The following is a 12040-nucleotide window of genomic DNA, read 5'->3' as shown; positions in this document are numbered from 1 at the left end:
CTTCCTTATTATTAAAAAAGAAGAAGAAGCATTCCAACTCTTTACATCTTATGTTGCCGATTCCCATAAATGATTTGAAAACCAGGTAAGGGAAAGAGATTTAGATTCGGCAGTTTGGTTGATAATATGTTATATATATATATATATTAAATGAACAAAGTTCATTTACGTCAAAGACATTGATCTCATTAACCTGAGTTTTATTTACTTCAAAGATAATTTTTAGTTTATTCAATTGAAATTGTTTAATAAAATTAATTATATAAAATAAATTTAAAATATACTTTTTATTCACGTATAATAAAATACTTTTATTGTAGTGTTATTGTGTTGCGTTAGCATCCAATGTCATGTAGATTTGTCATGTCAGTTCTATATGTTGATTGTTATTCAACTAATAATATTTATCTATGAATCTATTTAGTGGCCTCAGTGGTTAAAGGGAGGAGTGTTCCATCCCTAGAGATCCTCGATTCGAGCAACTATATAAGGACTCTAGTATACTGTGATGTGTGATTTGATCGAAATCCTTATTTTACAAATTAGGAATGAGAAACTGTGAACAAATACTATTTGTAATTACCCCAGACTATTAAAAAATAATAATTTTCTTCTAAAAATAATAATTTTCTTCTATATAAGGGCCACTTTAATAAAAAAAATATAATGTTAAATGCTAAATTATTTCAGTAAAAGAACATAGATCAAGATAATTATTCAATGAAACATTATAATATATTTTAACATTATATCATAAACTAAAATTTTAGAGTCATAAGAGGTAAAAAAAAGTTTAATGGTTAAAATATATCATTAGATCTAAAGTTTAAATGAAAACATATGGTACACTGCCTATTTGGTCACATATCTATTACTTAGTTTCTGATTTAGTTGTACAATTATTTTTTTTCAAAATACTAACGTTATATATTTTTTCAAAATACTAACGTTATGTTTTTTATTCTGTTTTAGTCATGTATCATTAAAATATTAATGGTTATGTTGGCGTGACATTTTTTATTTTTCAATGCTAATGTGACATCACCTTATGATGACACATTAACATTACCATTAACTTTTAAATGACAAGTGATCAAAACAGAACAAAAAAAAAAGTAACGTAAGATATGATTTTGAAAAAATAATAGTCGGGTGATCAAACAGAAACTAAATAATAGATAGATGACCAAATAAGTAGTTTAACCAAAACAATAATGAAAAGTGAAAAACATTTAGTAAAAAAATGAAGAATTCAATAAATATGTATTTGAGGCCCTATTTACAGCCCAAGAGCAACAAGCGATGAATTTAAACATTTATTTGTATATGTGAGAAAGCTCTACAACTGGCCCATTCTACATATCCAAAACCTAAAACCCTCCTCCTTCCTCCCTCCTTTCATTTTTTGTTTCAATTCTCTTGCTTTCTTCTTCATCCCTTCGGGTTTTTCTGAGTTTCGATCAACTCACAGGAATACAGTATGACTTCACTTGCCATCAGATGTGCAAAGCTCCTTAGAGTATCTGTTTCTACAACACCCACCTCTTCTCTAGGTCTCTCTCTCTCTCTCTCTCTCCCTCTCTCTCTTTTTACGTTTATGGTTATGACTATGAAATTAAACGTTTTGATGTAGGCGCTGTTTTCATTTTGTTCTTTAAACTTTTAGGGCTGGCATTACCCAGAAAAAAAGATTTAGCTTTCTTTGTAATGATGTAAACTAACTATGCTGATCAATGTTGGTTCTTTCAGCAATTTTACCAAACAGTTGATGTGTATGACAGAATTTTTATGGAATGTCATTGGTAACTTTGTTAATGAAAATGTTGTAGTCGAGGGTGTGCGACGTACCTCCAAGATGTGGTATTCAACAGGTTCGGTTGATGATTCTGAAGATGATGACTGGGTAACCAAAGAGGCTGATGATGCTTTGAGTTTCAAGCCAGACAGGCGTGAGCCACGGCCCCAAGGTGTCAGTCCTGGAAAGGGTTGGGATTTTCGTGGTGTACACAAGGTATAATAGCCTCTTGGTAGTTTTTTAATCAGTGAGAACTTCGTGGCGAATGAATATATAGCAACATTTGTTACTGCAAAACTTGGATTCTAGATATGATTATTTCCTTTAATCAGTAAAGGTGGTATGTGCACATGTTTCCCCGTTTGTCTTTTCTGTTACCTTTGAATGGGGATTTAAACAAGTATTTTGTATTCTTACAGGCAATTATATGTGGGAAAGTTGGGCAAGCCCCCGTGCAGAAGATATTGAGAAATGGAAGAACTGTGACTATATTTACAGTTGGAACAGGTGGTATGTATGACCAGAGAATCATACGGGACCAAAACACACCAAAACCTGCCCAATGGCATCGAATTGCTGTGCATAATGATACACTTGGGGCATATGCAGTTCAACAAATCACTAAAAAGTAACGTATTCATACTTGATACAATCTAAATTCGGATTATCTAAGAAAATGGCACCATGCTTATGCGCGGGAGGAATGTATTTTTGATGCAGCTCTCAAGTCTTTGTTGAGGGTGATATTGAGACCAGAGTTTACAATGACAGCATAAATGGTGAAGTTAAATATGTACCAGAAATATGTATCCGCCGTGATGGTATGTGGCTTTTTATGCCATTATTTATCTCCCTTGACACGCATTTTATTGTTTTAGGACGCATGCTTTTTGGTTTTTTTATCTTAACGAGTTTATCAATTTTGGTGGCATTGTCGTTGTTGTGACATTTTTACCTTATAATTTCTCCCTGTAGGAAGAATTCGCCTTATAAAGCCTGGTCCAGGTGTTAACAATATATCCTTTGATGACCTGAGTAAGTTTTCTTTGTAATTTTTCCTTTGAATTATGACTGATTGCTTACCTTCCCTTCCTTTCAAATTTTGATCGATAATTTCTGTAAAGATGGAATAAATAAATCACCCTTGCTGAAAGTGGCATGTTGATCCTAAAGTTATTGAAACTACTAGTAAAGGACATAATGATAATAAATCACCATATGGGCTAGAGTTGTAAATGAGTCGAGCTTGAACGAACAAACATAGCCCATGTTCATTTGTTTATTTTTAATTTTGTGTTCAGTTTATGTTCGTTAAAAATTTCAAAACTGCGTTTTTGTTTATTTATTTAAAATTATGTGTGTTCGTTTCTTTAATCTATGCGAACATGTTTGTGAACTAAAAAAATATGTTTGCCAATATTATAAGAACATGTTCATGAATACGTTTGTAAATATATAATTGAACATGTTTGCGAACAATTAGAAGTTAGGTTATGAATAATAAACAAACCATAAATAAACATATTTCTTATATTTTAGATGTAAAATAATCTTATTTATTTAGATTTATAAATGAACAATGGTTAAGAGATGATTGTTATCCTTAGAGGTTCCAAGTTCAAGCACGATGTCTGCAAGGATGTTTGAGCGTTCATTGTCAAATGGTTGAGAGTTTTTCAAACAGATGTTACCTTATAATCACCTTAGACTAATAAAAAAAAAGGATTGATAAGCGAACAATATACTAATGGTTTATGAGTAGTTCAGGTATCTCTTTGTTCATTTACAGCCCTGCTCAGCTAGCTTGTACCTTCTACATATTTGATCTTCTGATTGATGCACTTGACTGATTTTGGCAGGTGAGGGATTGGTGTAGTCTGACCTATAAGGGCACATAGTGAGAAACGTTTCACCGAAAATGGGAGCAGCGGAAACTTCTAACTTTATATAAAAAGAAATATTCAACTTTCTTATGCTTTCTGGTGATCGAGGCAAGATGAAAGTAATTCTTAGTTCATTTTGTTTTAAACCATATGACTTTGGATCAACTTTGGTATTCTTGCCTTCTCTTGTTTCTTCCTATCATTGGAGGAATTGAGAATGTAATTTTAACCTATTTGGCATCTTCTTTCCAGTATTGTTCAATGTTGCAATATCATGGGCGAAAGTCTAAAAAAAAAAGCAGCTTAATTTAAGAAACGGTAAAAATCGGTGCGATAGAAAAAAAATATTATCAAAAAGCATAACTTTTTAGCACGTAACTTAAATGATATTTTCTTTGTAACATTTTCAATTGAATTTAAAATATTACAAGAAAGATAATATTTTCGATTGGTAATGAAAAATGTTAAACTTAAAATATTGTATTTTTTATAACATATTCAATCGCATTTATTTTTGTCGTTTTTAGCCTTAATTTATTATTAAATTATTAGGTTGTATTGTAGAATTTACCCATGTCATGGTCTTGCGACGAAGTCACAAATCTCATCACTTTTAACCTAAGACAGCTTTTGTGTTATTCATGAGACCCAAAGAGTTTGAAGTGGATGTTACTTTGCAGGTTTGGTTTGTGTAAGTTGCGAAATTGATACCAATAGATAATATCCGTTGAAGTCTATTAGAAATTTCCGTATTGTATTTAAAGGTTTATTATAGATTTTTTTTCTAAATTAGGTACTTTTTTTTTTTTATCAATATAGGTGTTTAGAATTATCATTTTAAATGAGTTTAATATAAAAATAAGTGTTCAAATTATATCATGTTAGTTTTAGGTATCTAAAGAATTTTTCATTCAAAGCATGTCTCTAGTATTTTATTCGTTATACTTTTAGGTGCTTATCTCGGAACGACCGTTAAGAAATTTGTTTAAATGCCATATGTCAATGTTATATTTTTCTGAAATTTTTATTTTTAAAAAAAATAAAATAAAAACCCTCGATGTATCTGTAACACCCATTTCTCATATACGTTTCTATATACAAGTCACAGGTGTCACATGACCCTTAAAACATTTCCGTATTTGTAAACCAATAAAATTTTGTTTCTATAAATAAAACATTTTAATGTAATAATAATAATAAAACATCTATAATATCAGTTGCAATCCTTACTCTGCTCGTACTAATACCTATGCGTGGAACCAACACACTCCAAGTTTTCACTTAGTGAGACATAATAATATAAATGAAGTGTAACCAATATATAAGCATATCATAAACTATCAAAATACGAATTAAATCGTACAAATCATAATAATACTTAAAACTGCCCTAGTAAACCAAGTTTCTTGCACATAACCAGTAAAACTATATTTCGTATGCCCAACATACCTATCAATCAAAAATTTTTCAAATTATCCTTTTTATTTGCCCAATGTATGTTGAATGAGAATGCAATGTACATGAGTTGCACCTAAGTGCCAAAATGATAATTTACAAACTCATCATGAATTCCATGAATGCACACATAATGCTGAAATGATCATTCATAAACTCATTATGAATATCATGAGTGCACACATAGTACCAAAAGTATATATAGTACTGATGCGAAAATGCAACATATGCATTAAACAAAAGCGATCGATAATCATCATACGAAAATGCAACTTATGCATTAAATAAAATCGATCGATAGTCATCATACACAAACTATGTCGAAATGTATCTATGAACCTCAATGCACATACAATGGGCCTTTAAGTTAAATTCGCAATTTAAACATTTATTTTTGAAACATCGATAACTGTTAAAACAATATAAAAGTTCATCCATTCATTTCAGAGCAGTTCATACTCTAAAATTATTCGTAAAATCATTTCCATAAACATTATTAAAAATATATCAAAATACTGTAAAATTTACTACTTTATCCTTGCATTTCTGTTTGCTTGACTCAGGAGCTTGATTACGATATACACAAACATCCATAATCACACATACAATACAAATGTTAGTATATTTTCTAACATTTATACAAAATAATAATACTCAAACGTACTATTATTTTCGAATTCTATTAAAAATTCATCATAATTTAAAATTTCAGACTGAATAGTATCGGTACCCCCTCCTATAGTATTGATATTTCCCTTATATGGTACCGATACCCACTTCGGTATCGATACCATTATAGCATTATGGAATTTTATTTTTGATTACGGTATCGATACCTACACCTTAGTATCGGTACTTCTTTAAATCGTTATCGATATTGTTCATCCGAATCCTTCAATTTAACCTTATAGTAACGGTATTGTTCTTCCAGTACCAATACCCTTACCCAGATTTTACTTATTTCACTTCGATTTTTACTCAAATTTCATCTAAATCTCTTACTCTTATCTCCAATCATACCATTAAACTCATTATCACTTATTCATACTAACTTACATCCATAAATCTCCTTATAACATCCAAAATCTCAAAACTAATCACCCCAAATTTTCAAACATGTTTTCAATCACTTCTAAGGCTCCAAATTTCTTATTTACATCTTTGACAAGTTAAAAATGCTTTTAAACTCCAATAACTGACCATATTTCATCGAATCATTTAAAAACTCATTTTATTAAACCACTAATAAGTCAATAATCTCTTAGTTTTATTCATTCTTAAGCTTTTCTTAAGCTTCTATATCACTTAAGGCTTTAAAACCAATCCCAAAACGAAAAGAAAAACCAACTTGAAGAAATCTTACCTTTGCTAGAGGGAGTACGAGAACGAGAAGAAGAAGAGAGTAGAGAACCACAGTCAGACTTATCCCTTTTTCATTACAACCCTTAATAAATATCACTAAAGAATGAATATTAAATTCATTTCCTTCTAAAGGATCATGATGCCCCTCCATTATTTCATTCTTAATAATAAGTCTTAAACATAATTTCTTAATTCAATCATTGTACTTTTCAATTTATTTAAAATAACCCACCAATTTTTAATTCTTTTCACTATAGTAACTGATCCGATGTTTGAGGTATTACATTGTCATTCCTTCCTGCCCTCTTATAACTGTTGTTGGCATCATCGGCCGATCATTGTTGCACATGCATGTGCTTTCTTTCTTGTTTCTTAATAACAAGGGTGATGATTGGATAATAGACGATCGAGACGAATGAATAAGCGCTCGACGATGGATAGATGATCTGAGATGTTCGCAACTGAAATAAAAAGGAGTAGAATAAGAAATTTTAAGAATTTGGTATCTTTACATTTTAAAAGAATTGGATTTTTCTCCAAATAATAATTTTACGATTTTATAAATAATTTTAAAATATATATATATATATATATGTGTGTGTGTGAAACATGTCATATAACGATTTTTTTAACAGACGTGATGGATTAGACACTTAAACTGGTAGTATTTGTAACGTTAGACACCTACATTGATCGTCAAAAAGTTTAAATACCTAAATATTCTATATATTAGTAACATTTTAGGTTTCGATACTTTTGCTCTAAGTTTCAAAACTTACTAAGCAAACCTAAAATGTTATATATATTTGTAACATTTTAGGTTCGATTGGTAAGTATAGAAACTTATTCTCTGAGATTCGATATTTATAATTTTTCAACCTAAAGTATTAGCAACATATATAACATTTTAAGTTTGTTTGGTAAGTATCTAAATTCAGAGTCAAAGTTCTGATACTTATCGTGAAATATTTAATCTTGGAAGATAAAAACTCATGCAAAAATTTTAGTTGAAACCTGAAACGTTATCAACACCAATGTAAGATGTATGTTTAGTATGATTTCAGGTTATAATCTAAAATACTTTCAGTATTAAGTTGAAATCAATTTAAAAATTTAGATAACATTTAAGGTTTGCATGAATAATATTTTAGATTTACATTCAGTACCAAAACACATTCTGTTACCCATCGAAAATGTTTAAAAAAATTATAAACTTAATAATATTTTCAGTTGTACTACTTAAAAAGTTACTCCACTTAAAAATATTTTCTATTAGTTGTAAATTCTACGATTGATAGTGATACGATATTAACTACTTTTATTAGGCCTCCAATTTTTTGAAAACTCTCTTAGTCCCTCAAGATTTTTTAAAAAAATTATTAGACTTACAATTTTTAGAAATTTTAATTTGACCCCTAAATTGTTTTACCATGATTCTGTTGATTCTTTCCCTAAAACCTTATTGTGAAAGAGATCTCAACATTTTAGGCATATGAAGCTCTCTAACAGCTTTTTTAAGGCCTGCTTCTTGATGGCATCATTCTCCCTCTCATAAAAAAAGAACATGGACGCGAAAGAGCGACTATTGGTCGGCAAAACAGGCAATGTAAACTCAAGCAGAAAGGAAGTTGAAAATAGATATATACACTGCTCAGTCTTCACTTTTACTTGCAAAATTTATGCGGTTAGCAATCAATTCTATCACAAATATCTCTCCGATAGCATCTTTGTTCGGAATTGGTCAACAAAACAGGCAATGTAAACTCACAAATATCTATCAGATAGCATAAATCTTTGTCCGGAGTTGGTCGGTAAAACAACCAACGTAAACTCGCAGACAATAATGGCAAAAGAACACCTAACTCTATTTCTACCTTGATTCTTACGCACATCTATTGTAATCAACAGGTAATGAGAAACCAAGCAAGCTCAATGTGCTAGGAAAAAAAACATACATGGTATTTACTTTGTTACCGGACAGGATGTTATGCGATCACTGTGGGTATGCTTGGCCTTTTTCCTTCCATGGCATCTTTCTTTTTTCGACAGTTGGTGCAGAGATAGGGTTCTTCCCATGGCTTTGAACCAGGTGAGAAAAAAGGCACAGAGTTCAGAGTTAAACCCTCGGACGGAGGTTGATCAAATTGACAGACTGCACATCTGAAGATTCCGGAGTCTGCAGCATTCATGGGGAAATCCTTACCCAACCTGCAAAATTTATCATAAGATTCTTTTGAATTAGGGCGTGCTCTTTTATATTTTTTCTAATAAAAAGAGAGACTGAACTATTTTAAAAACCTTCATTATGCTTTCCCTGCAATGAGATATCCATTCAAACAACTTAATTGAAGATCCGTTTTCCAAGTAATTACAGCAGTACTTTTGTCAAAGAAACCGGCATTTCGGGGTAAATTTGATAGGAAACTAGGAGAAACTAGTCAAAATTGTTGCTAGTAGCATGTCAGATTGTAGGCCAGGGATTCAAATAGCGGTCCAATAGCAGTGTCGCAGCCATTAATTTCACTGTAACGGCACCCACTGCAGCCACAAAACCATCAAATAATGGTGTGGAACAAATATGGAACCAGTAGTGGTGCATAGCGACAATGAAAAAATGCTTTAGTGGCAATAGCGGACCACAATTACCTGCGTCACATTTTTTTTTAAAAATATTATTAAAAATGGTTTTTATACTTGTAATTATAATAGTTATGTTTTACAATAAGTTGTATGAATTAGGAAAAAATTTCTCGACCTCAATGCCTGCAATGACCGCAATAGCATCGTTATAGCAGTGATTGCAATAAACGCAATACAACAAAAAAGGTGATCACAAACCAATTTCAATCCCTGTTGTTGAACGCAAATAAATGATCCATAATCTTTTCCACACGCATTTACACCAAACATGAATATTATAAAGCAACAAGGAAATTAAAAAATAAAAACAATTAGAACTTAAAAGAGCAGAGGAAAATTCTAACGAACGAACCTTTCAGCAAGCATGGCAGAACCCTCTTCAAACAGCTCCTCAACAACTCCAATGGCAGAAAGTTTATTAGTAGTCTTGTTCGTAAAATTTAGAGATCTCTTCCTGAAAAGAATAGAACTGAGCATATTCTGCTTCTTTCTTGGAGTTGAAGGTAGGACCGGTTGGTCAGATTGGATAATATCAACAACCAGGCAGGTTGTATCATCTTTCAGGCCCCTTGACCTCAAAGCTTCCTAAAAGACGTGTTATAACCACGATTAAATAGCAAAGCAAATTGAGTGGATAATACAAGTAAGAAACACCAGTCAGGTTATTACCTTCACAACCATCTTTGCTGCAAGGTCTGCTGGTAAACCTCGACAAGACTTGGCAGCCATTTCCGAAGACAAAGCATCCCAAATACCATCTGAAGCAATAATAAGTCGACCTCCAGCGTTTGACAGCTAAGTTAAACCAGAAAAAAAGTCAGGTTTGATTGTTTAGAAGAAAACTATTAAATGCATTAGCCATGAGAATGAAGATGTAACCTTCACTTGCTTAACATGTGGTATCGGGACGATAAACTCTCCTACATCCGTGTCACCAATTGACCTAGAGAGGCATAATCCACCAGGCCAGCAACGAAGTGGACCAACCTAACAGATTCAAACCATAAAGAATAGGAGGTATACACATTCATAACCATCATAAACAACCCATTCCATGACTTCTAATTCCTACCACTAAAAAAAGATGGATAGAAACTTCTCATGTTGTAAAGTAAAATACCTCATTACCCCCGAAAACATTAAGCCTTCCTACTTCACCACCACTGGCAGTGACACGCTCCCTTTCTTCTGCATTCTCTTCTAGCCTGTGATCAACAGTCAGGAGAAAAACAATGCCCCCTTGGGTGTCTAATATACATCGAGAATCACCAACGGATGCAACAGTGATAGTCCATCCATCAATCACAACAAATGTAACCGTCGTCCCAGAAGTTTCCCCTGTCATCAACATAAATAAGAAGACAGATAAGTAAGCTCGCAGCAGAATTTGACCGCCTGAAAACGAATGTGATGACCCAAATTGAATAAGTACCTCTCTGCTGAAATTCAATGTCTGTTTTCACAAAACCTGCAACCAAAGCCCGAGGAAGGGCTCGAAGCCACTCCTCCCTACTGACACCTTGTGGTATTGCACCCAAGACGTTACCCAATAAATTCTCCTTTGCAAAAATGGCAGCTGATATACCATTATGACCATCAAAGATCTGCCAACATAACCAATCTTAGGAATCTTCAGAAGGATCAAAAGTATTGTCAAATTTACATTTATCAACTTGATCGGTAACGGAGGAAAGAAGAAAAATCACAAGAGACTGGTTCTCATTTTTATGTGTACAAATCAAACAATATCATGCATTGACCAAAGTTCAACTCGGAATCTCTTTCTTCCCACAATACAATTCAATTTCTCCTGTGTTTGTTCATCATTTCTTCAAAACCAAACAAGACTTCATGTTTGAAAGAGGAAGGGAGAGAGTACCGCAAATACTGAAAAAGGCGTTTCCGGATTCCCAGGAACCCTCTGACAATCAGGTTTAACCAGAAAGTAATCTTCTCCTTTTTTGGCCAAAGCAGCCTGCCCGAACTTCACAAAAGGCTTCTCAACATTCTCGTTCCTCAGTTCACGGCCGATTAAGGTTGCAAGTGGAACAAGAGGTGGCTTCATCCTCAATACTTCAGTCCGGCTCATGTTAGAATAGGTATCAACATTTCTAGAAGACAATGATGAATACCTAGCAATCCAATTGAAACTATACAAGTCATAAAACATTAACAATCTTACAATCTATATACCTCATTAGTATCCTTTAAAACACAATTTTTTCAATCATAAAGCCAAAAAGTGAATCAAATTGATCAAAAGATGCCCACAGTTTCCTCATTTCTATACATCATTCAAAATGGCAGACAAAGCCAGATGGATTAAACTGCAAAAAGGGATGAATATAGGATAGTCTCAAGATTTAACATTTCCTAAAGCTTACTGCAAACACACACACACGCACACAACCCCATAAACTGATCTGAAATTTTCTCCACATAAATTCACGTTTATTGAACTTTACACTTATCCCCAGAAAGCAATGACAACGATAAAGAAAGAAATGAATCAAACAAAGACAATGCATAAAACTTTAAAATAAGTGAACTCAAAAACACTCTTAATACATCAATCTACGAAAAAAGTGAAATTAAACAAAATCTAAACCAAGCCCATTTCAACCGTTTGATGAAAAACCCAGAATTCAGTTCAAGATCCAAAAGAGAAATAAAGGTGGGAAATGAACAGCCAAAAACTCCTCAAAAAGTGAAAGAAGCCCAAAAAGGAGTTCACAGTTGAAAGATGAGCAAAGAGAAACCTCAGATCGAGCTGATATGGACATTCATTGGGCGTCTATTCATATATCTGCATGCATAAACAAAACACTCTTCCCTTGTTTTTCTTGGTTCCGAAAATCAAAGCTCAAAAACTAGAGAGAGAGATGGGAGAGTTCATAGAGATTTG

At 32.6% G+C, this 12040-nt stretch overlaps 2 protein-coding genes across 2 annotated transcripts; one reads left to right on the top strand and one right to left on the bottom strand.

The window, feature by feature from the left end:
- The first annotated feature begins 1400 nt into the window (after window positions 1-1400).
- LOC120116172 (single-stranded DNA-binding protein, mitochondrial) lies at window positions 1401-3744 on the top strand. Its single transcript, XM_039136719.1, has 6 exons — window positions 1401-1553; window positions 1830-2011; window positions 2215-2423; window positions 2516-2616; window positions 2771-2830; window positions 3655-3744. The coding sequence occupies exons 1-6, from the start codon at window positions 1481-1483 to the stop codon at window positions 3669-3671; spliced, it is 642 nt and encodes a 213-aa protein (XP_038992650.1). The 5' UTR covers window positions 1401-1480; the 3' UTR covers window positions 3672-3744.
- A 4439-nt stretch (window positions 3745-8183) lies between these two features.
- LOC120116223 (probable protein phosphatase 2C 5) lies at window positions 8184-12040 on the bottom strand. Its single transcript, XM_039136763.1, has 8 exons — window positions 11895-12040; window positions 11015-11267; window positions 10568-10739; window positions 10256-10473; window positions 10015-10122; window positions 9805-9930; window positions 9488-9720; window positions 8184-8703 (listed from the first exon to the last, which is right to left on the bottom strand). Exons 2-8 carry the CDS (start codon window positions 11222-11224, stop codon window positions 8481-8483), a joined length of 1290 nt encoding a protein of 429 aa, XP_038992694.1. The 5' UTR covers window positions 11225-11267; window positions 11895-12040; the 3' UTR covers window positions 8184-8480.

This window comes from Hibiscus syriacus, unplaced genomic scaffold (genome assembly GCF_006381635.1).
Source record: "Hibiscus syriacus cultivar Baekdansim isolate YM2019G1 unplaced genomic scaffold, ASM638163v2 tig00110287_pilon, whole genome shotgun sequence".
Lineage (NCBI taxonomy): Eukaryota > Viridiplantae > Streptophyta > Magnoliopsida > Malvales > Malvaceae > Hibiscus > Hibiscus syriacus.
Note: the sequence above shows the minus strand (reverse complement) of the source record. Positions and strands in the feature narration are given on the sequence as shown.